The sequence below is a fragment of the Buteo buteo genome, chromosome 11 (genome assembly GCF_964188355.1).
Source record: "Buteo buteo chromosome 11, bButBut1.hap1.1, whole genome shotgun sequence".
Taxonomy (NCBI): domain Eukaryota; kingdom Metazoa; phylum Chordata; class Aves; order Accipitriformes; family Accipitridae; genus Buteo; species Buteo buteo.
The window spans coordinates 39,234,866-39,259,767 of record NC_134181.1 but is presented as its reverse complement, the minus strand read 5'-3'; the positions used below and the strand labels follow the sequence as shown (position 1 = coordinate 39,259,767).

General features: G+C 41.8%; 1 protein-coding gene and 1 long non-coding RNA gene across 2 annotated transcripts in view; one reads left to right on the top strand and one right to left on the bottom strand.

The window, feature by feature from the left end:
• BCR (BCR activator of RhoGEF and GTPase) overlaps positions 1 to 24,583 on the top strand; it is a 107,524-nt gene extending 82,941 nt beyond the window's left edge. Inside the window, exons 11-23 of the mRNA XM_075041668.1 lie at positions 407 to 526; positions 1,477 to 1,552; positions 2,157 to 2,261; positions 3,072 to 3,146; positions 4,343 to 4,440; positions 5,115 to 5,246; positions 13,027 to 13,086; positions 13,227 to 13,336; positions 14,179 to 14,318; positions 15,815 to 15,949; positions 16,343 to 16,448; positions 17,495 to 17,657; positions 18,416 to 24,583. Of these exons, the coding sequence (XP_074897769.1) occupies positions 407 to 526; positions 1,477 to 1,552; positions 2,157 to 2,261; positions 3,072 to 3,146; positions 4,343 to 4,440; positions 5,115 to 5,246; positions 13,027 to 13,086; positions 13,227 to 13,336; positions 14,179 to 14,318; positions 15,815 to 15,949; positions 16,343 to 16,448; positions 17,495 to 17,657; positions 18,416 to 18,505 (1,410 nt within the window). The 3' untranslated portion in view covers positions 18,506 to 24,583. The remainder of the gene's footprint in view (positions 1 to 406; positions 527 to 1,476; positions 1,553 to 2,156; positions 2,262 to 3,071; positions 3,147 to 4,342; positions 4,441 to 5,114; positions 5,247 to 13,026; positions 13,087 to 13,226; positions 13,337 to 14,178; positions 14,319 to 15,814; positions 15,950 to 16,342; positions 16,449 to 17,494; positions 17,658 to 18,415) is intronic.
• On the bottom strand, positions 8,177 to 9,411 carry LOC142037349 (uncharacterized). The gene is made up of 2 exons (XR_012652351.1): positions 9,077 to 9,411; positions 8,177 to 8,553 (listed from the first exon to the last, which is right to left on the bottom strand). It is a non-coding gene; the product is annotated as an uncharacterized LOC142037349 (long non-coding RNA).
• Positions 24,584 to 24,902: the final 319 nt, after the last annotated feature.

Here is a 24,902-nt window from a genome sequence, read left to right as displayed (position 1 = left end):
TTCTGGGCAGATTCTAGAGAAGTTCCTTACAGTCTCCTTAGTTAAGGATGCTTGTGGAGGACCTGGCAGTCCTATGGCTGCCCAGTGACATGATGCTGCTGCAGTCTCTGGAACAGAAAGTACAGGGTATGGCTGGGACAGTGGCCATGCACCTCTGCAGCTTTGTCTGGGGCAGCTAGAATTGGGGAACAGAGCCAAGTCTGAGTGTAGAGATACTGCAGATAACATCTTCCTGAGCAGCTGGGAGCCCAATGGATCCTGTTGACAGCATTTCTCCTGCCTGGGGCCATTTGGCTTCTCACAGAGGGAAAGGACTGTGGACCTTAAAATGTCTTTCAGTGGAAATGGGGACAGATGTTGCAGTATAACAAGTGTCCTCTGTCTTCCTCTCTCCCCCACCCTTCAGAGGGCCAATAAAGGCAGCAAGGTCATTGAGAGGTTGAAAAAGAAGCTCTCAGAGCAGGAATCCCTCCTACTGCTGATGTCTCCCAACATGGCCTTCCGTGTACACAATCGCAATGGCAAGGTGAGTGGCTCTTCTGGACTCCCCCGGTGTACAAGACAGAGGTGAAGGGGAGGGTTGTGTGTGTGTGTTTGTATATGTTGTTGTACAAGGAGGCCTTCATGTCCTCTGCTGTCTGGCCTGAAAGCACTTTCCAAGCAGCAGACACCTAAACCTTGCTACACCAAAGGCTGTGATGACATCTTGTAAGGTATGACTAATTTGTATGCAAAATTGGCATTTAAAAAATAATGTTAGAAATTAATCCCCTACCTCAGCACCTGCCTGGCAGAGCAATAGGAACGGCTCTCTTCACCTAAGATAAAGCTCTGCAGCAGCTGCCTTCTAGACTCCCCTTCAAGTTCAAGGCTTAGCACACTGGGGGCTGTCTCCTCAGGACTGTAGGCTGCACTTGGCACCAAGGATGTTGAATGGTTGTGAACAATCTCCTTTAGTGCTGTGGGATGCTCAATGTGCCAGAGGTATCCCCTGTTCTGGCAGTGCTGTAACCTGTCACCATGGCCTTTCCATGCACATGGCAAAGGATTCTCACAAGATCCTGTTACTACTCAATGAAAATCTACAAACTGGTCACTGCTTCCTCAGCTTACATCAGTGTCTGGGCCTGTGCTGGACACTTTTGGGTTTTCTGGTACAACTGTTGTGAGGAATAGCACAGAGCTACCATGGGACCTCATATTGCCAGGGATGCAGCTGCTGTTTGCAGGGTGGAGCTCTGTGAAAGCCCTGACTGCAGGTGTCTGTGTTGGTACTGCTGGCACATTGTTGAGAGGGCACGTTGCTGGAATCCTGCCTGTCACTGACAAAGCTGTGATGTAGGGCAGCTGGCAGGAGTACTAGAAGGACAGTATATCCAACAATTTCCACTGGAGGAGGGTGGAAGGCAGGCAGGCCTGCTCTCAGTTGTCGGTCAGACTAATGCATACCCCATTTTCTTCTGTTTTCCTGGGTAGAGTTACACGTTCCTCATTTCATCGGACTATGAAAGAGCAGAATGGAGGGAGAACATCCGGGAGCAGCAGAAGAAATGTGAGTGTCCCTCAGCTGGGCATTGGTACAAATACTGTGATCTTATTAGAGAGCAGGAGTCCAGAGGATGAGGTGTGGGGCAGGGTTCCCAGCAAAAAGGGAGATGTGCATTGAAATCCAACAGCACAACCTGGATGTCTTCTGTCTCTGCACATCTGAGCCTGTCTGGGGGACTTTTGCTTGCAGCAACATGTAGGGAATATGTAGGGAGAGCACTTAGTAAGTGTGTGGAGAGATTCTCCCATTTACCCTAGAGATCATAGCTCTGTGCAATTCCAGGTAGAGGGAACAGCTGCACCCTTTTACCTGGCTCCAAACCAAAGAAGCTTGTTTACTTTTTTGGCATGGGTGGTTTTTGGCTTTGCAAAAAAATAAGAGCCCCACTTCTCTTCTGTGAACCATCCTGAGACTTTTTACTCCAAAGAGTAACTAAATGTGCCCTCAGTAGAGCTGGGCTGCAGCAGCAGTACAGACCTGAGCACCACAGTACTGTTGCTGAGCCTTGTCCAGGGAGCAGCTATCCCCTGTATGCCTAGAATAAGGGAGCATGCATCCAGCCTCTGCTTTGAATTTTAATTCCTCCCTCTTTGAATCTCCTTGGCAGGCTTTAAAAGCTTCTCACTCACATCAGTGGAGCTCCAGATGCTGACAAACTCCTGTGTGAAGCTTCAGACAGTCCACAACATTCCCCTCACTATCAATAAGGAAGGTAAGACCTTTGGTTTATGCTTTCACATGGTACAGGTGAGAACCTAACCTCTGCCTGCCTTTGTGCATTTCCCCTAGAACTGCTTTTACTGTTTCTTTTTGCTACAGGCTTCAACCTGGTGATGAGTTACAAACTGAGAGTTCCTGTAAAACAAAAGCTGAGACCTTACATACCCAACTTGTGTAGTTTAGTTGAAGCAAATGGTAGAATACAAAGAGGGCAGCAGGAACAAGAATAATCTGTCATCCCAGTGTTACTTGCTGCAACAATAAAAATACAAGCTCCAAATTATATGACTACATCTAAACTAGCAAAATATTCCTGGACATCATCCAATATATATTCATTGGCTATTAAATGGTCTTCATATGCAGCCATCATGCCAGGGATTGGAGTGCCTGTTGGAGTCCTAGCCTGGGACAACTTTGAACTATGTCTGGGAGTCCTTTGGAAGAACGCTAGTTGGCCAAAATTTTGGGTCAGAGACCATCCTAAATTACTATTTAATCTGCTAGTATAGACTTAGCCTCTATATTTTACTTTTTCTCCTTTGAATTGCTTCTGTGCTATCTTGCTGACCCTAGAAATGTTGTAAAAGCCACACAGTGCCAGAAGGCATTACAGCTGAAACCAACACTGAACCTGGAACAGTCTCCTCTTGCTGAAATGGCTAGATTACATGCTCCTGCCATCCTTTTTAGGGACAGTTTACCCTCTGCTCGTTAACCTATGTAATTGTCAATCTCATCACTGTCTTTCACTCTTGGCTCCTCTGTGAACATAACAAAATGCCTTGGGTCTTTTGTACAGATGATGAATCCCCAGGTCTCTATGGATTCCTGAATGTCATTGTCCACTCTGCCACAGGATTCAAGCAAAGTTCAAGTGAGTTGCAGTTCTGTAATACACAGAGGTATTGATAGGGGTTAGATAATTCAGGTGCTGTGACAGCTGGGCATGGACTGATTTAGGATTGCAGCATCTGGGATGATGGTAAGGAGGAGAGATGATTTGGGGAACTGAAAGTGAAATTGGGGCATTGGTGTAATTTTAGGGGAATGCAATTTTTTTAATGCTGCTATTAACTCAGATCAGGATCAAGCATGCAGCATTATTTTTTCAGGCCTAGTCTGTTGGTATTTTTTTTAAGCAGTGTTTGCTGATTACCCAACAGTTTTAGATACAAGTCAGCCTTTATTCCTGAATTCTTTCAACTGTATTTTGTTTTGCAATGAAAGAGTGGGAAGCATTCTCTGACATCCAGAATTTTTGGTGTGAAGAAAGATGTATTAAAATTCAGGGGAATGATTTGACAGAAGGATCAAAAAAGGTGAAAAAATAGAGTGAAGATGACTCCTGTAGAAATAAACATGCTTCTCAGCTGCTGATGAGGATAATCGAGGAAAAGCTGCAAAGCTTACGTAGCCATGTGGCTGGGGATCTGGTTCTTATCTAAGCTGCTTGTGCAGTCTCAGGAGGAAAGAAGTGAACTCGGGTGTACATGGTTTCTGTTAGCCTTCATCCTGCTGAACCACTGACTTCCCAGATGCTGGCTAACATAACTTACTACATAACTTACAAACAGGGGCAATGTCTACAGCTCATTACTAGCTCTTCAGGAACACCAGATACCACATAATTAACCACTTTGTGAAGATAATGAGTTTTTGACGGCTGGCCCTTAACCTACTCTCTGAGGGATATTATACTGATGCTGTTCTGAGTGAAATCAGTTCTGATGTGCTGATGGGCTCCAGTATCTACTGGGGGAAGTTTCATTTCTCATTGGTGTACACCTGCTCATTGTGGATTGATTTGGGAAATATTGGATAATAGCATACATCTGATTCTTGATAGAGGTGAGGGGCTTGTCTGTGCTGAGGTCATTTATACGGCTGTGCTGGTACTTCAGCTTCATAAAGGCAACTCTGTTGGTCCAGATGATGAGATTTCTTCTGGATAATGTTACTAGTACTAATACAAAGAAGATGCAAATGAAGACATACCCTGAGAGTGATAAATGCAAGTTAGGAGATTCTAGAAATTTTTTAAAAGTTTCTGTCCCTGTCTCCCCTTCTCAGATTTGTACTGCACATTAGAGGTGGATTCTTTTGGGTATTTTGTGAACAAGGCTAAAACTAGAGTTTACAGAGACACCACGGAGCCCAACTGGAATGAGGTAGGTTGGATTTTTCTTAATGTGACTTGCTCCATGTGCCAAACATCAACGCAGGATGGGCAGAAAACCTGCAAATGGAAGAACTTGCTCAGCACTTGTGCTACATATGTTGCCTCTCAGAAAACACTTTTATGCCAGGTTCATTTGGCTGTCAGGGCTTGCAGAAGATTTGCTCTTGGATTAGCTATATTTAAACAAACATTTCAGTACAAATGAGTCTTGTCCAGCATTTCATCACTTAGACAGACGCATGTTTGATTATATTTCTAAAAACACAAGTGAAAATATGTTGAGGAAGGAGGTGGTTTTGTTTATTTGTTGTGAGGGGGGAAAATTAGCTATAGACATTTTGCCTGTTTACAGCCAACTCAAACCTGCTGGGGAGCAAAATTAAATACAACGAAGGTGGGCGAGTTTGTTTTTCGAATGATGCTTTGCTGAAACTCAGTGAAACCTGACTAAGGAGTCAACCATCTTAGTCTCTAATTTGACTACCTTATATATACAAAATACAATTTCAGTTTATTTCTAGACCAGCTCCATTAGGGAGGAGGTTTTGGTCAGTCCTTAAGTGCTCCCTCCTGCTGAGTTTTAAGGAGACTATATTGATTATTAAGAGACTAGGGTCTTGCTGTGATGTATTCATTGCTCTTTCCTTAACTGGTGCCCTGCAGGAGTTTGAGATTGAGCTGGAAGGTTCACAAACTCTGCGGATTCTGTGCTATGAAAAGTGCTACAACAAAACCAAGCTCACCAAAGAGGATGGAGAGAGCACAGATCGCATAATGGGGAAAGGACAGATCCAGGTAAGACTGTGCTTAACTCATTCCTGCTACCTTTACTGCAAAACATAACAGGACTTTTGAATCCTGGGTGCACCAGGGAGGTTTTTATTCTGCCTTCTGATTGTCCCAATGTTGGAGATTTTTTTCCAGGTAGTGAGATATACAGTGTGATTCACAGGTGGGAGGGCGTCAGCAGCTTTTTCCCTCTTGCCTTGTCCCCTATGCCTACTTTAGTACCCTTATGGAATAGATGCTTTTTCATGAAGATTTACGTTTTGCTCTCTGATTGCCTGTTAACTTCAAAATTTCCAGCACAGTATATAGGAACTGCACTGTCACTGAGCCCTGGGCCCTGTTGGGAATGCTCCGTTTGTGACAGAAGAGGAAGCAATGAATATACTATATCCTCTGTAAATCACATGGAAGAAATACTACCCTGTGTACGTGCTGGAAGTTGATTGATGTGATAGCAAGGCCTTGGAGGACAGGCTTATTGTCCTGATAACTGCCATGTCTAGAGTATAGTGTCCATGACAGCAGGCTGCATCTGAGAGAGATTTCCACTGCTGAGAATCACCATGGGACACTTTGTCTATGTGGCAAATTTGTAATACAGCAGGACAGGTGATGAGGCGATTGCAAACGGATGCTGTTCTCAGGGAGCTGCTGTGTGATAAAGCACTAAAGCTCCATGCAGGAGAAATCAGGCCATCAGTGGAGGACGACATGGAGAAAGTAGGTTCCCCCTCTTCCTCCATTTTTTTACACTGTCTGTCCATAGCTTTAGAAGGGTGTTTAAATGCTTGATCTGAGGACACATTCTTTGTGTTGGACTCGCTGTTGTACAGAGCAGAGACGCTGCCCAGATACCTTTTTCTTTCTGGCACACTGAAAAATACCGCCAGTTCTCCATTTATGTTTGACTCTTCATCATTCCATGGATGACAGCTTTCTCCAGCATTTGAGTGATGGTCACACAGGCCAAGGCCTTTTGTGGGATTTCAGAAGCAGCTCTGATTGAGGGTGGCCTGCAGATATTGTATCTCACCTTTAGTCTGGAAGTGTTCATTGTCTAAATGAGTTTCATTAGGCCTGTTCCTTTACCTCCCTCCTTGCAGCCCTGAGGCTGCCATGCCATTTTCAGGGAAAGCTTTCAGGGAAAGTGATGGGTGTTTGAAAAAATACTTGCGTGCAAATCAATAAATGCTAGTACATGGTGCCTCCTATGTACTTCTCTCAGGCTAACCAGAAATCTGTATGTCCCTTCTGCTAACAAAAGCTTATTTTCCATGCAGCTGAGCAATGACAAAAGAGTAAGTTTTCAGCCCTGAAATGCCCTGGAGATTTGTGTGCTCATAATGGAGAACCCTGAAATCACTGACCCTCTAAATTCTTCAAATATTTTACATAGAATGGTTAACAAATGAATAAAATATTCTAAATTTGTAACAAATTTTTTTCACAAGAGCAGGCATTTTTATGCACAGCACTTGTACATTTTGTTAAAATATTTTATACTTAAGTTAGTAAGTAAAAATACGCTTTGGTGGCACTTGAATATTAATTGCATCTTGATTTCTTTAGAGAAATCTGAACAGTGGAAAGTTTAAAAAAAAATCAATAAAAAAGTTTTTTATTAGTATGCAAAAGTTCCATTCTGTTGTATTGTAAAAGGCAAATGCAAAAGTTCTCTTGCTTTCAGTAACCCCCCCTTGAAATTTATAAAGAAACTTGGTGAACTCTCAGAACATCCTCTTAATTCTCAGTGATTTCTGTCCCATCATACAACTTTTTAGTACTATTGAATAACTGCAAAGAGAAGTCATAAGAGAGTCTGGTAAGATTTTGGATTGATAAGAATTATTAAGGGTTTTTATTTTGTTTTATTTTTAAAGCAAACACCATTTCTCTATTAAGAAATCATAATAATGCAACAACAAAATCAAATTACAACCTGTGGCTGAAAGTTAGTTGTATTAATGCTGTCAGCATCTTTTCCAATCACTGGTTTTATAGCCATTTTCTTTGAGGATTTTCGTCAGTGCTTTTACATTAAATTTTGTTTACTTTAGAGTTGCTAGTGTATCTAGAGCTTTCTGTTTTGTTGTTGTTGTTGTTGTTGTTGCGTTGCCATTATTCAGCCAAAGTCTGTCTTGTGTAAAGGCAAGGTCTGTGAAGTCGGATGAGTTTTTTGATTTTTTTCCTAAATTCCCATTAGTTAAAAACTCTGGGAACATCAAGAGTCGGGTCTGCATCCTCCTGCTGATAAAAACGGGGAAATTTCTGTGTTGGCTAAATTGCAATGTATTGTTAAACCATGTATTATTGTAAATCTGCAACTTCCCATTACTGGGATTTCTGACTCACCAAATTCTCTTAGCTGCAGTGATGAAGACAATGCATCAAGGAGACAAGGACTGTTTTGGCTGTGAAATGTTTATTAAACCTCTCCGTTACATAATGGCACTGAAGGAAGGAAGACTGGAAATTGGTCCATGTGGTCAGAAGCTTCCAGGAATGGGCAGCAATTTTAATAGCTCCCATTGCTCATATTTTCTTTTCCTATGGAATATTTTATTTACCTGTTTTTATAGCCACATGCAAGAGCTTCATTGCTTGCCAACCTGCAAGTTTTGTCCCTGAAAAATAAAACCATGAGGTTTTAATGTGGTAGAACCTCCTGTAAATGTAGTAGTGAAGTCCTCATCAGACCTTCTGGGAATGGCAGCACTGAATGTGCCATGTTTAACTAGCCAGCACGCCTGGTTGGGAGCATCTGTTACATCTCAGGCATGAGAAATACAGGGCGAAAGTGCCATTCCTGGGTACACTGTGAAACTGAAATTATTTGGGGGCTTGAGGGAGGAAGAAATGGACATCATCTTATAGGAGGAAACATGAGGCTTAGTTCAGTTGTAAGCATCAGCTCCTCTCATTTTGAACTCTCTCTCTTTTATTTCTTCTTTTTTTTCTTTCTTTTTTTTTTTTTTTTTTTTTCTTTCTGTTACCGTGCAATCCATCTTCAGCACTTGGGAGGCTGCCCCTTTTGCTCTTTGAATTTTGCACTTCATGTGGCAGGCATGTCCACATGTTTTGAGCATAGCAGCCTTTTGTTCGGTCCTGAGACTCTGCGTCTAAGTAGGCACATATGTCAGCAAAACTGGCCTCTGCCTTGGGAACAGACTGCATGAGTAAACTGATACTTCATCCTGTGATCCATCTCCTCCAGTTGGTGCCTCCTAGAAATGCTGTTTCCTTTGCTGTTTGGTTTTTTTTTTTTCTGCATGATCAGCTCAGGCAAACCATTTCCTTCTCCCTCACAGCAGTGCTGGAAAATCAGAGAGGATATGACCTTAGATCAGTCATTCTGTGGTAGCAGCACAACACCATTCCTCTGTTGCCATACAAAACAATCACTCTTATCTGCTTAATTATCTGGGATGTCTCATAGCAGTGCACATGGCTATTTCAAACATCTAGGTTGTTTTCCATGTAAAACAGATTGTCACAGGCTGTACCTCCCAAGTGTCAACTTATAAAACCTTTTACACACTCGAGTTCATTTAAACAGTTTGCTCATGCAGAACAGTATCCCAGCAATGAAAATACGGTGGAGATGAAGAAGGCAATGGGTCATGTCTAAAGGGTGATGGCGGGAAAGATTAACGTGTCAGTGGGGAGCTTTGAGAAGAATGGGGTTATGGCTGGACTGGGAGTTTCCAGCAGCAGTGAGACTCTGACAACATGTATGTCACATCAGTTACAATTAAAAATTGATGGAGTGTAAAGTTGCCAGGGAGATTTAATAAAGGGGGGAAGTAATGTGAATAAATAGCATAAACCACACTAACCTTAAGGTTGCTTCAGACCTTGCTCCTAGGCATTTCATTTCCACTGATGCTTCTTCATTTTTTCCTCTTTCTGTATGTTTTCTTTTCTCTACGGGGGGAAAAAAAAAAAATCATCAAACTCTCTATGGTGGTTTCCTAAGGCAGAGCACAGACACCCTTCTTCTCAGTGCCTGGCGTACATTTGTCATTGACCAGCATCCTCAGTTCGCCTTGTTCCCAGGTCCTCACCACTCTGTGTTCTGTACGCTCAGCCTCTACTGACTGCTACACACACTAATTGTCTGTCTTAATTCAGTGCTAAGCTGCTACAAGGGCCGGAGACTTGCACTTGGAAATCCCTATGGTGCTGAGCTGCTTTGTTCTATTGTGTTTTGTGCAGGATACAGAGAGGCATTTGCTTGATTCATTAGTGAATTTGGGGCTGTAGCTTGCCATTGCAAATGCCAAAGAACAGGCCACAAGGGGACTGGAGGTGCTGGGGGAGTAAAGACAAACTGGTTTGTATTTTTCCTGTGCAGCATGCGGTTTTGGTGGGGACCGTGCAAACAAGCCCATGAGATACAGTCTTTGAGGGGTTTAGCAGGTCTGTCCTATTTGCATAAGTCATGGAAACAACACAGTTTTTTACAGTTTCAGTGGAGATGGGACAGGGCCTTTTGTCACTCAAAGCAAGCAACTGTTTGAAGGAAATGTTTAGAGGTGCAGTGAATTTCACTGTCAAATTAATGCAGAGGCAGCTATTTCACAGTGCCTCCCCCTGCCTGAGCTGGCAAAGTGAGCGCTATGTGCTTGCTCACTTGGAGCAGCCTCCTTTTGGCACGCTGTCTGTAGATTGCATTCTTCTACTCAGTGTTCCTTCTTCCAGGTCATTGATCTCCAATCAGGCCAGAAGACAGCATGACCCCATTTGTCACAGGCCCTCTCTATGCTGGAGCATCACACTCACTAACTCTGTCTTCAATCTGCTTTGTAACCTGTCTGGTCCAGCTGCCCTTTCCCTATGTTGCTCTTGCTAGCCTTAGAAGGTCAGTCATCTGTAGGGTCCAGGACTGAAAGCTTGCTCAAAGTCTAAATGATGTTCTTGGTTTCCTGTTGACTCTGTTATTTCCTACTGTGACTTTATCAGACTGTTAGACCTGATCTTCCTGTCTCACTCAGTGTTGCTGAAAGCTTATTCAAGCTTTGCTCTTTTATTAGCTTCCATCATTTTGCTTTGTTACTTAAAAAGCACCTTGGGGGGGATTTTTAAATTTTTTTTTAATTGCTGTTGTTATTGCCAGTGATTTATGCAGTGTTGGCTCGGGTCAGCCAGACCCACTCCCTGGTTCTTGTTCTCCCTAGCTGTCACCATTCAATGCACGCTGTTCTGCAGCAGGAGTCAAACAGCAGGTGGGGAGTGCGGGGGTCCTGCCAGCCCTGCAACAGAGTTCAGAGATAAGGGAGCAAGAGATAGCAGCGGGTACACTTGCAGTCCTTGCTCAGTTCCAGTAGTTACCCAACAAGGAAGAGTCTCTGTGAGATCTCAGCTCCAGCACGCTGCTTTTGCTAGTCCTTTGCAGCCATATGGTATTCACTCTTGAGACAGAGTAGGACTTTCTTTGGCTCATAGTTTTTAACAGCTATTTACTTGCTTTTGTTTTGTGCAGTGGTAGGAGTTCCCTGGTCATCACTGAGACATAACCAGTAATACCTGTTAGCTTAAATAAACTGTAACTGGACCCTGCTGGACTCTTCCTTTAACTTTTTTGGCAAATATTCAAAACCCTCTTTCCCCTTCAGTCTTAAGCAGTCTCTCCCTGCTATAAAAAATACGGTCTCAGTGACTCCACTCTAAAAGCGTATGGAAAACTGCTTCCAAGCTAGAGGATCAGCTGTGGCTGTGTCTATCAGCACGGCCATTTTGGCAGCTCAATGAGGTGACTATTTAGGCAGCTGGAGATCAAGCTTTCAGAAAACCTGAGCATGGTTGCCTTTCATAGGAAACCAGACACTTCGGTAATGGTTTCCTCTTGATTCTGGGAAAGAATGCAGTTGTTGAAAGAAACCAAACTTCCAGCACGGAAATTCAGGGAAGAACAGCCTAGATTCTGGCCAACTTGTAGGGACCTTGGCCAGCCACACAGGCGGGGGCGGATCTGTTCCACCAGAGTTATAAGCAAACCCTCTTGGCAAGCGGTCTGTTATTTGGGTTTGCTGAAGCACTGAAGCTAAGCACTGCTGCCCATTGGCCTCCTGGACCTTTGTGCAGTCCCAAAATGTGGGAGCTACTGGTTACTGACTATTCCTTACAAGGGGTCTTCAGGAATTTCTGCCAGAGTTGCACCTACAGGAACCGGTCCAATTCGACAGGAAAGCATGTGTGTGCTGGCAGCATCCCACTGTGGGCTCACGTCCGTAACAAAGTGCGCAGAGATAAGGTTGGCCTGACTTGCTTGTCTGTTGCTTCTTGGGGTATCTGCAGTGTGAGCAAACAGGGAGAAATTTTTCTCTCTGCTGGTTGTCTTTTTTGGGGGAGTGGGGAAGGGCATGGGGGGACTTGTCTCTGTAGCTGTTGGCAGCATTGGGCTAGTTTGTTGATGATTTGACAGAGAATGTGAGCATGATTGCATCTGAGATCTCCCAGAATATACTGCAGCTGCCATTGTTTCAACATTTACCTCTGCCCGTCAGAGAACTCTGCTTTTGCATGGGGTTCTGCGAGAGGGAGGAGCTGTGCTGCAGAAATAGCTCTAATTACTGAGTCTTTTTGTTTGCTGATGACAGTAGACTCAAAATGCAGTCTAGAGCAGTTGCCTCCTTCTGGTCTTACTGTGTCCCAGTGTTCAAGGGCCAAGTGTTACAAAGCCATCTCAGGAGGCACCGAAGTCTGCTTGCTTTGGCTGGTTCCGATTGCTGATAGAAGTCCCTATGCAGACAGCGCTTTTCTCTCTTTTGCCAGTCTAGCTTGAGCTGAGTGTCACTCTTCAGCCATTCAGACGTGTTTGGACTCTCCCAGGCAGTATTGGAATTGCTGGGTGATGTTTGAGTACTTGAGTCAGCTGCTCCACAGCCTCACAACTGTCTACTCAAAAGAGATCAAGCAAAGCTGAAAATGGGAGATCAGGGCTTTGCTTCAGAACTTGTTCCTGCTTAATGAATTCTTGCAATAGCAGGGCCAGGTGTTCTTCCTGCCTCCATGCTCACGTTGAAATGAAAAGGAATGGGCAGGTTGAAGTAGGACAACTTTCCATAATTTCTGGGCCAATTTTCTTCATTTCTCCTGTCAGATCATGACAGAGGTTTGGTTTGTTTAAAGTTAACTTGTCTCTGTATGGATCCTTGATCTCGCTATTGCAGTCATTATGTCTTTTGAATTCAGTGGAACATAGTCCTTCTTGGACGCTATTAGCTTCATAGCCAAGAGCTATGAAGTTCTCTAGCCTGGCTTTTTATTTCAGTGCAGTAATTTCACACTCATCCAACCTCACCTGTCTCTAGAAAACTGCAGAGTGAGACAGTTTCCTCTATTTCAAATCAGAGTTATTTCAGAAATCTCTCCTCCCCTTTTCTGACGCCTAGCCCTGTGGGATGGGGCAAATTTGGGTGTCTGTTGAAGTGCCTGTTTTGCTACAGCAATGAATGCAGTCTCTCCTTCTATGAAAGCTGAGGTTATTGGCTTTCAAACATTGATTTTACATGCTGATGTTGCCTTTGTTGTTGAGCAGGTACTGCACACACATTGCTGGATTTTCCATGTGTGTGAGTCCTCATCAGTCCTGCTTAAGAGAACCGCACAGTATCTGAGTGTCCTGTTACCTGAAACTTGGGAAACCTTGGAACGTGTCTTTTCCTATGGAAAAGAAATAACGTGTTGAAAGTAGTAGTGCTCTGCTCACTTACAGAAGCCTTTCAGGCTAAATGATTTCTCTGAAGTCTGTTCCTAGCTCATGGGTAACTTCCATGTTTTTCAGCTGGACCCGCAGGCGTTGCAGGACAAAGATTGGCAGCGCACAGTCATCTCAATGAATGGAGTAAGTATGGAAAACAGAAGTTAGCACTGCTTCTGTACCTCTTATGTGCTTTATTTCTTTGCTCTTCATTGCAGCATAGGAAAAAAAAAGGGAGAAAAGAAAATGTTTGTGAAAAGTAACAGCTGTTCTCTTTTCTTCAGGTTGAAGTGAAGCTGTCGGTGAAGTTTACCAGTCGGGAGTTTAGCCTGAAAAGGATGCCGTCCCGGAAACAGACTGGGGTTTTTGGGGTCAAGATCGCTATTGTCACCAAGTGAGCTGATGGGTCACGTTTCTCCCTATTGTTTTTTAGAAAGCCAACTGGCCAGTGGGTTGCACCTGTCTTTACCCCACTGCGGGATTTGTCAGTCCAGCCTGCTTCACTTGGATAGTAGCGTAGATGGCTGTGGCTGCAGAAAGGAGATGTTGTACATTCTCTGAGCTTCATTTTTTGGAGGGGAAAAAACCAGTGTGCACACAGGCTTTGAAACCCACAGTGTTTACTTACAGCATATCCCTTTTCTGAGTTCCAGAAATACCCCTTGCCCCTTCACTCTGTAGTTAGCTGACTTGGTCACAGATTTCCAGAGCCACTGAACAGTGATGTTTCCTTTCCATAATCGGAAATGTTCAAGTTCCTTGGATCCTGTTGTATTATTTTAACCCCTGATCTTTTGTCATGAATGGTTTGCCAGAAGAAACCTGTTTGTTCTGTTACAGAGTTTGGGAAGTGTGGTATTTCCTCCCTATGGAATTGCATTAATTGGAAAGCAACAGTGTTGCTATGTATCCAAGGTCTGTTTGGGAATCCTCTGGTTAGCTGCACGGAGTCACAGACTCCATGGGCACTGACTGGGACCCAGCCAGAAGCTCAAGTGCTCAGGGCAGCTGCAGAACAGCCAAAGCCAGGCTGAGAGAGTCAGAAAGCCCTCTCCAGTTTTAAAAGGAGTTTTTCAGCTCAGTCTTGATTGCCTGCTCAGACTTTCTCCCACCCAAATTTTCCAGAAGAGGCTTGCACAGCAAAATAATGGGGTGATTTTAGCCAGCCTAGCTGGCTGGGCTAACAAGCGTTGAGAGCATGGGCTGCACTGAACTCTTCTATCTGGCTTTCTTAAGGAGAGAGAGGTCGAAGGTGCCTTACATAGTGCGCCAGTGTGTGGAGGAGATAGAGCGGCGTGGAATGGAGGAGGTGGGCATCTACCGCGTCTCTGGGGTTGCAACCGATATCCAGGCTTTGAAAGCTGCCTTTGATGTCAGTAAGTATTTGTGTCTGATGTTTTCCTTTGCACTGTGAGAACCTGTGTGAATTCCCTGTCAGGTGGCTGTGCTATTTTTAATCTTGTGTTCCCCAAGAAGCATTAAGAGGTAGAGATTCTCACACAAGGAGAATCATTTTAACCCTTGCTGCATGTTTTATTAATATTCTTCAGCTACAGATATAACCCAAGACATACAACGGGATGGATCCTTATACCAAATAATGCATTTGTTATTGTTCCCAGCAAACATGAAATGGTGGGTTTGCCAGCCTTGCCAAATCTTTGTAAATGACAGACACCTTCCTCAGGGCAATCAGAAGCCATAATCTCCTCACTGTTGGGAGGTTTCCACATTAATAGAAGTCCTTGAAATTGAGAATGTTTTGTGAAAGGAAGCCAGCAAAAAAAATTCTCTAAGATTGACTAGGAAGGGTGTTTACAAAACTGAAGTTGTGTGGTCAGGGCTCCTGAGTTCTCTTCTTAACTCTATGTCTAGATTGATGTGTGCAGATGGTAAAATTAGACAATTTTGACCAACCTTTGTAAAGCTTTCTTTGATCTTGAGTAGACAAGGGCTCCTTACTGGGGCTGCATTTAAAAGAATGGCACATATGTCCCAAAAGGTATCCAAGATCAGGCAGATAAAACACCTCCAAATTGCTGAGGTACAAAAAGTGAAATTCTGCCCTACTTCCAGCATCCACATGACAGTCCAAGGACCGCTCAAGCCACACTCGCGCTCTCTTTTGATGCAAGCGGTTACGAGGTCTGTGCCAGGTGCCCAAATTCACCCTCCCTGCACTTTATCTTCAATTATTTTGTGAAATTCCTTCCTTCTTGTGTTTTTTTTTCAATCACCCTAAGCTACCAAACTCATTGACTTATGAATCGTCACTAGTGCAAGTAAGGGTGTTTCACATTTTGAAAATCAACTTTTTTGATTTATATTAAATGTTGTTCTACACTAAGCTTCATGAAACCAGCGCTGGCTCTGCTGGTTGGCCTGTTTCAGGAAAAGGGGGTGGTTTTGTTGTTCTTAATAGTAACAAAAATGAAATGTGAGCCCTGAATTGCCTGTGTACTTTAGCTGCACACAGTGGGGAGTTAGACAGCCTCAGAGTCTCTTATTCTAAGTTGTTAGAGGCAGGGAATTGGAATAACAACTGTTGTCACTAACAAAAGTTGAATTGCATGTAAATACAGTCAAGCAGGTCTTATTCCAGATCAGGCTGAGGTTGCTGGCACAGCATCACTAACCCTGGGTAATGCAAGGTTCCCTCTACTTGATTTAAAGCTATAAATCATTTGCAGTCATTTGTGCAGCACTTCTCAGTTGTCAGAAGGTAGCTCATTTAATCTGGAGAAATGTAAACAGGAAAACTCTCAGCTATTTGGGCAAAGACAAAGGATAAACAAAGAGAGCCAAAGCAAGAAAAAGAATGAATGCAAGGCCAGCAGCTTCTTTACCCTGCTTCCCCTCTTCCCTCTTTCAGATAACAAAGACGTGTCAGTGATGATGAGCGAGATGGATGTTAATGCCATTGCAGGCACCTTGAAACTGTATTTCCGGGAACTGCCTGAACCCCTCTTTACGGACGAACTGTACCCCAACTTTGCTGAGGGCATTGGTAAGTGGTAGCAGAAATAACCCTTGATAACTGAAACCCTTCTGTAGGAGGCTGCTCCTAAAGCAATACAAAATACAATTTATAGTGTTGGACAGAAGCCTGGAACAAGCTGTTAGGGAAGTGAAGGATATACCTTATCTTGATGCAGGGGAAAAGAATCATAATGGCTGAAAGTCCAAAAGCACTTGAACTGCTTGAGAGAAAAGGATTCTCTATGTGTCTGTGAAATAAAGGAAAGAGATCCTGTGGGGTATTGATGTGCAACTCTGACCTTCCAATCTATGATGTAATTACAGTCTATTCAGGACCATCTGTATTTGTTGGTTTGAGAAATTATGCAGTCAGTCAAATTCTCGTTCACTGCCTGTGGTGATGTTATTTTCTGTCTTGTAGCACTTTCAGATCCTGTTGCAAAGGAGAGCTGTATGTTGAATCTCTTGTTATCACTTCCAGAACCCAACCTTGTGACATTCCTTTTCCTTTTGGACCATTTAAAAAGGTAAGGTGTGGATTCTTTCGACATATATTTAATGTGTAAAACATCATTATTTTGAAAAGAGGAGCCTTTCCCTTGAATTTGTGTTGAATCACACAAATGAAGAAGCATTTGCTGACTTGCTGCGAATGCTCATAATATAACTATCGTTTCATACTCACTTAGTGAGGCACTAAATCCTGAATTCCATTCCCACTCATACTGAAAGGATAGGAACAGGAGGAAAGGGGTAACAAAAGTCTCGGGGCTTATCTAATGCAAATGCATATTCCTGCTGCACTATTACTGCAAAACTGCACCTGCATCTGGATACAAAGACCAGGAAAGGTTTCAGTATAAATAATGAAGCTTTGGCCATGTTTAAGGACTTGTGACCCCTGTCTCAAAAGGTGTCTGCAATCTAACATGATATATTTTTAAAAATTCCAGGACTTTTGCTAACTGGAGTTGTCAGTTCCTTGCTTAGACTAGTCTTTCTGATCTTGTCTATGTCTTTGTAATATGGTTGTAACTGTGAAAAAGCATTTCCATGCCTTTGATATTAATACAAAAAGCTTGCTTAGTACATGCACAATGTGTTATTTTACATATTTTGTACATACCAGAGACTGTCACTGGAGAGATGAAAGATAATCTTCTGACTGAAGTTCTGGATTAAAATCCAGGAAATCTGGGTTTTACTTGTGTTTCTGCTGCAGACTTTTCTGCCCTTGGGTAAATTTTTTAACCTTTGTGCTTCAGTTTCTCACTTATAAAACTGGGATGAAAAACATTCCTTTATTTCTGTCCCAATTCTGCCTGTCCAGACAGTAAGCAGCAGTCCCTTTCCCAAGTTTAAGCCGTGTCTGTAGAGTGCCTGGAGACTGTGGTTGTGTCACATCAAGGTATTTGCTTATATATAAAGTTCATTTAGGCACATATGGAGAGAGTGGTTGACTGAACGTATCTAAAACTTTTTACAAAAGGAATAAATATGGTTTCTTACTTAAGGACGCTTCCAAATCCAGATATTTATAAAAATCTGCCTTGTTCGTTGTTTCTTCTCCCAGGGTTGCTGAGAGGGAAAGCGTTAACAAGATGTCCCTGCACAATCTTGCAACTGTCTTTGGACCAACACTCCTCAGACCTTCAGAGAAGGACAGTAAAATCCCTGCTAACCCAACCCAGCCAATCACAATGACTGATAGTTGGTCACTAGAAGTCATGTCCCAGGTAAAATCCTAAACGTGCTATTGAATCTTGTGACGACAGTATCTGGGAAACTGCAGTCCTCTAGCAAGGCCTGGTTCAGCCATCCTTCTGTGTTTTCATGACAGTTTTTTTGAGAAACATAAACAACTTTCACCCTTACACAGACATTTTAGACTGTTTGTAGAACTGTGTTTCTTCGGGCAGTTCAGTTTGCATCTGTACTAATACAGCCTTTCCTGAAAAAATGTCAGTATGCACACATCCTGTATGTTTTGTGTTTGTGCATAGTAAGATTTTTTTGAGAGCTGTCTCACAGCCCATATTGCTAGCCCGGGATAAAAGGACTGTCTGTTTTTCCACAATGCTCCTCAGTACTTAAACCACCTTCACTGATGCACAACAAAATTCTTTGCTAAATTCAGATTTCTTTGGCCACTGCTGCCTTTTGAAGGCTGTGCAGAGAAATCAAACATAGAGGCTGTCAGCTCATCAGGCTGTTCTGTACGTTCTTGATTGAGTATTGGCAAATTATAGATCAGATTTTTTCAGTGCAGTGGAACACCAGCACCATTGTTAAACCCTGGAAGCTGAAAAGAGCGTCTCTGAAGCAATGAAAGTTTTAATATTTCTGCTGATATTATACACTGTATTAAAACAAATACATAACTGCAAGATGTTCCTGTGGAGAGAGCTGTAGGCATGTCTGCGAACTCTCAAATAGCCAGGATGAGAATGAGTTATCAGAGCTGTATTTATTACCTTTTTCTTTCTCTTTCCAGGTTCAAGTTCTTCTGTACTTCCTGCAGCTAGAGACTATCCCTACCCCAGACAGCAAGAGGCAAAGCATTCTCTTTTCCACAGAGGTGTAGGTGCCTGTGATACCAACAGGACACAAAAACCTGCTTGGCATAAATATGCCGCACTTGAGAAAAAGAAGACTGGTGTTTCTTCAGACATGACTGGCCTGTTCCTATCCTGGGGAATTATGGCCCTCAGTGCTTCTGCTGTTTGTTAACCAGAGACAAGCTGAAGAGAAAGGAGAAAAATCTCTACTCTTCATTGGCAGGACCAGAACTGAACTGGAGATGGAGCTGTGCAGAATCTCCACTAGAAGGAGCAATAGACACTTGAACAAATGCACCACAGAGTGTGGCTGTTATTCTTGTTGGGAATGTGACAGAAGGTATTCCTCATTTTATGGATTTAATTTATCATAAAGAAACTTCAAGATTTCTACTGGACCACTTGATAGGATACCCCTTTTTGGGTGAGGGGGTGTTGAAGGATATATCACAACTGTGTCTTTAATAACTGCTGTTTTTAAAGTACTGTTCTAGGCCACAAAAATAGCATTGCTTTGCCAGAGGAGAGGAGAAGGGAAGGGTCTGGTATCTAAGATTCCCTCCTCAGAAATTCAAGTCTTGATTTGAACAGGGTTCTAAAGAAATGAAACAGTTTTGTGTACAACTAGGACTGTTGGGTTTTTGGGGGGGTTGAGGTTTGTTGTTTGGGTTTTTTTGTTTGTTTTTTTGTCTCGCCCAACCCTTCCCTTGCAAATGTTTATACAGCTGTAGGGAAGGAGATGCCCTGCTCTTGCCTATGTTGCACTTCTGATGGTTTTTTTTTTTTTGGGTTAAAGGAGCCAGACCCAATGATGTTACACTATAAATAAATATAGCAAATTAAAGAGAGGCAGGGAGGATGAGTCAGTGATTCTGTTTGTGATTCTGTTGTTTGTTTGCATATAAAAGCAGAGGCAATATTATCCAGGCAGAATTGCTGAATTCCTTAGACACCACCAAACTTAATGAAAATTAATTGGGAAGACTGTTAATTCCGAACACTCCAAAGAAAAGATGTTATCGCTGCAAAAATAATAAAAGCATTTGTGGACAAAAAAAAACCCCAAAACAGTGGCTATCAGTTTGGCTGGCTGCTTACTCCAAACTTTTATCAGAACCTCTTTTTTTTGATACTTGAATTTTTGGAGACTTTGTACATTGCTTCTACAAGAGTCTTTTTGTGATAGATACAAATACTTTGATAAAACGTGTCAGAATGTACTTAATGGACAATCTAGCAAGTAGCATGCGTTGTATGTTCTCCAGAAATTCCAACTCTGTTTTAAATAAGAGCAGTGAGGAAATTTCTATGGAACTACATGCAGCAGTACAAAAGCTCTAGCCAAATACCAACTTTGTGTTTCCCTGCCGAAATCAGTTAAAGCCACAGGGGTTACATAGGCATAAAGGGCAGCAGTATTTGTCTAGGGAATTGAAAGCATAATCTAATTGCTGGTATCCAGAGCAAAACATTCTGGCTACGAAGCAGTTGTGCCAAACATCTTGGGGGGTGGGAGCGATTCCATTTTCATAAGCTACTCCAGCCCCCTTTACTTCCTACCCAGTTACGCAGCATCCATTTAGTGGCATCCGTCCATCGTCATCCTGGCGAGAAGAAAAGTACAGCTTGAAGACAAGGGAAGGAATCGGCATGTGAAGGGGAGGGAGGGACAGATTTTGAAAGATTGGTAGATTGTCAACATCATTTGAGGGGAAATATGACAAAGAAAGCAACCCCTGTTATGCTGAATTTCACATTTTCTGATGGGTGATGTGCAACCTCTCAAATAAAAAACAAAACAAAGGAGTCTTTCAAACAAATGGAAAGAAAAAAATTAAAGGGAAATGATTTTGTAGTCACTGTAATTCTGACTGCTGCATAATATTAGAAATTATTGTACTGTGAAGTTGCAAAATCAAAAAGGAACAAACATAAATTTCGATTTTGTGAGTATATCAATATTTTGCATGCTTTGTAACGATTCTTATAGGAATTTAATATTGCTTAGTATCCCTCCCTCCTTAGGTCTGAGAGCAAACCTCTTTGTAATGTAATGTACAACTAGAAATTCCTTCTCTCTTGTATGTATTTCCACTACATTCCAACTTCTGAACCCATAAAACAGAAAAAGTGTTTATAGTAGGAGGTGCTTTTTGGGGGGAGGGAGGGAATGAAGGCAAGGAAACTTGAAGGCTTGAGATTTTGATTTTTTTTAATTTTTTTTTTTTGTTTTTTTTAATTTTTGGCCTTTTTGAAGGTAAAAATTAGTCACAATCCTGAAAAACATTGACGTAAGAAACGTCATGCAGACCAGTAAACCACACTCTCTGGTTTTGTTTTTATGTATTTGTTCTCATTTTTACATGGCGGTTCTATAGCAATCCTTTTACTGCAAGCTGCACACCTACCCATTCCAAGCTGTTGTTTGATATATCTGAGGCAGTAGCACTGCTGATAACTTCATTTAAAAGGAAAAAAAAACCCAACCAAACTACACCAGGTAGTTGGGTGATAGCCTTTTCCTTTTGGTGTTTGGAATCTGTGGCTGCTCTTTGCAGTGTTGAAACTGGAAAGCAATACCATAATGACTGTGCCAATTTACTTTTGCCCAACTTTTTTATTTTTATTTATATAGGAAGTTAATTTTAATATTAAATTACTGATCTATAGTATGTAACCATGAGAAAATTGCTTTTGCTTTGGTTACTGTTACAGGTTGTTGCTTTTAGTCTCTCATTACAATGCTCAGTTCTAATGTAACATTATCTAACATGCAGGCATGTGGATCAGGGAAAAAAGTTAATTTAACTTAACCCATTAATTATTTCTCTTAAGTATGGATATGTTTTCCCCAAAGCTGGTAATTTTGGGCTGGAAAAGATAGTGCATCTTATTGCTAATGATGAAATCATGGACTGATTTGAAATATGAGAATTGATTTCTTGAATTTCATTTAATTTCGCAATTAAGTTTTTTCAGATAGTCTTATGTTTTCAGAAATTAAGTATTTCCAAAAGGCTTTTATGTTCTTTTCCCAGGGATGTTGGTTGGGTTTGGTGTTTTGTTTTGGTTTTTTTTTTTTGGGGGGGGGGGGGGATGTTTACTTTGTTATTTTTTTAATAAGCCTTATCATACTTAAACAAAAAGGGAATTGCAAAACTTGGCTTTAGAGATGGCCTTCTGATTTCTACTCTTATATATTCCCTTGCGAGTTGTGTCAGAAAAACCTAACTCTTCCATTTTCTATATTAAAAAGGTACAATATAAACAACATAAGAGCAAACTAGCAAAAAATTACCCTTTATGTGTGCACTGGGAGTTTATTCTCTTTCAGTTTCTAGTGTATTGGAGAGACCTTCCTAAAAATACAGCTTTCAGTAACAGGAATCTGAAACGTTAAAACTTTCAGCTAAAGACATTCAGGTGATTGGGATAGTCTGTGTATCTCCAGTTTAAGGAGAGGAATAAGCATCAGTTTCCTGGCATTTAGAAACTGTTTTCAAATTCTTGTGGATTTTTTTTAACACTCAATAGGGTTTTAAGTAAAATTTTTTAAAGTTAACTAAAGCAAACCATGGGAAAAGTTTTCAAGGATGGACAAGAAATAACAGTTACTAGATCAGTTTCAGCTTTGTGTTTGTGCGTGCTTTGTATGAGAGGGGAGCGTCTGAAACCAAATTGAAACACATCCATTAAAATGCTGCTGTTGTTCTTTATTCTTGCACAATTTTAACAAGTTGAGGTAGTAGCTAAGCTATTTCAGGCTGTATTTTAATGCTGCTATTTTTCAATGTATCATCTAGGGGCAAAACGCAGCAGTGTGTTGACTGTATTTGCTGATGCCCACTGCCTACTCGATTCTGACCGTCAGTTGCTAATACAAGGCAATCAGCATGCACCCTATGAAGCAAAACTGCAACTTTTTTTGTTGGCCACAAGGTGGTGGAACCACAGAGTATGTTTATGGGAGATGCAGTATTTTTACAGTTTATTCATTTTACCTGTTTAAAAATCTGTTTTACCGTTGTTTATGTCAGTTTTCTATGAGTTTATTTAAGCAAATGTACTGTTCTTTAAAGCATACGTGGATCTCCAGATTTCTTTGTCACCTTTGTAACACTGGAAGGCATCACAATGTGTTCATCTATCTTAATGTGCCATTCTTTCAAGTATGTATAAAATGTAAATTGACCAACATGGCTTTTAAAAATGTTTAAAATCTGATGGCAAAAACCCAGCCCTCTCTGATTCCTCACTGGTTAATTCTTTTGTTTCAGTGCTTGATCATCTACATTATCAGATGTGGCATTCTTATTATGGAAATTTTAGTAAGAAATGGGAAATGTTTTAAGAAAAAAAACCCTACCCTTTCTCTTTTTACTTTAATTCAAGAAGACAGGGACTTGTAAAAATGGAAGACCAATACATTCATGCTAGATTTAAGGGATTTGCTTCTGTTCCTTGAAGAAGAAGAATCTGGAAGGGCAATTCCTAATTAGATACGATCAAATTAATCAAAGTCTTGGTGTAGTTAGCAAGTCAGTTGTTTATGCCCTCTTAAAGTTGTAGTCCAGGTATGTTTTTCTTTGTAAACTTTTGCTAACTTTGTCATAGTACTGTTACCAGAAAACTAAATCTGATACCATTCACTTCCTTTAACATAAGGTATGTGCAGCTGAGATACTGGAGCCTTACATTAGTATTAGCAGTTCTCCATTCTGAACTAGAATGAAATGAATGTTCATATGTATTCTATGAATTTTCTCACTGAATAGAATTAAATACATGGATTGCCCTTAAAATCAACAGAAGCTCTAATGGAAGCACTTACAGTTAATGATTATTCCTTAAGAAGGTTTTAGGCAATAAAAGTAACACAAATGGAAAAGAGAAGCATAGTTAGGAATCACTCAGATCACATCATCTGGAACTAGGAAGACATTCTCACTTCAGGTTCCAGAAGAAGGCTTATGCCCTAGATCACCGTGAGCAAAGACTGTCTTGCTGGTGAACGGACATTAAGGAACGCCAGGAATTTAGCTACTGTAGCTTCCCAGTTCTGATGTGTTGCAACCCCTCTTTCTTGCCACTGAAAATTTACAGTTCAGTGCTAAGAAAGCAAAGCTTATCACTTGCTCTCTACCCCCCCCCGCCCCTGCGGCAATAGATAGGGAGGAGCAATAGAGTCTGTATATTGCTGTAGGTGAAATGCCACCACAGAGAAGGAAAAAGCTAGCAGAACCAGAAAGTTAGACTACTGTTTAAGCTAAAAGTCTGTTTCAGGGCTGCAAGGATAAAATGCCACAATGTGCTATAATGATGAAATGGTTGAAACAGTTAGGACCAAAGCAAACTTGAGTGTACATGTTATCTTGATGCTTCTCCTTCCATGACCTTTTTAGAAGGTCTAAAGATTTAGGCCTTCCAGGTCAAGCAAATACTTAAATGCTATTGCCAAGGATTAGAAAATTATTATATGACCTAGTTTGCCTCCACTCTTGATTCTCTTTGTGTTACCGTCGTATAGTGGAGTTGCTGGAGACCATTGTAAAAACATGCAGGTGAACCACGTGAATATTTTCCATGTCATTTACTTCCATCGTTCCATCTTGCAGTAAGAAAGACCGCCCCCTTTTCCAACAGAAACCACTTCACATCATTCTGCACTGTAGAAACAACCACACCGGGAGGTTCGGTTTGTAGCAGAGCTATCCCTGGAGATAACTAAAATATCTCCAGTATTCTGGTGCAGAATGGACCAGGTACTGCTAAAGCTCTGGGTTTGTGTAGGCCTGTTTTACGCGTTAAGTAAGATTCTGTTATTTACACCTGTTCAAGCCCATTTGGGAATTAATATGATTACAGAGACCCTGAGCCTAGCAGAAGTGTTTGCTCTACTGCTTTGTCCTAATTGTAGTCATGTTCAAATGCTCTTGTCAAAAATGGTTCATCAGAATAGAGAAAACATTTTTTAATTTTCCACTAGAGCATTTGTTTGTGTATCTGTTGCAGTCTTTTTTTCCCTGGTGGTAGGATCTTCTGAGAACCCAAAACATTCTGCAGATGAACCATTTCTCTGATCTGCAGAGTGATTTGTATGACAAGGCCGTGTTATATCCCTGTGGATGTACAGAAGGGCAGGCTTGTGTACAAAACAGCTTCCTGCTTGGAAGGGGAAGACAGCGGCTTTCTGCAGCTGCCCCCCAACGAGGAGCACAACGGGTAGAGCCCACCAGTGAGCAGATGGCCTCGGTCCTTAGATGCTCACTTCTCCCCTGGGGCAGTCTGAGCGAGGTCCGGAAGGCAGTTACGGGAAGAGACTCGTCCGGTTCCTGCTTATTGTGCCTAATTGAATGATCAAATGCCAATCTACATACAGTAGCTCAAATTTCCTCCATTTTAGTCCCATTTTGGGAGAAACTG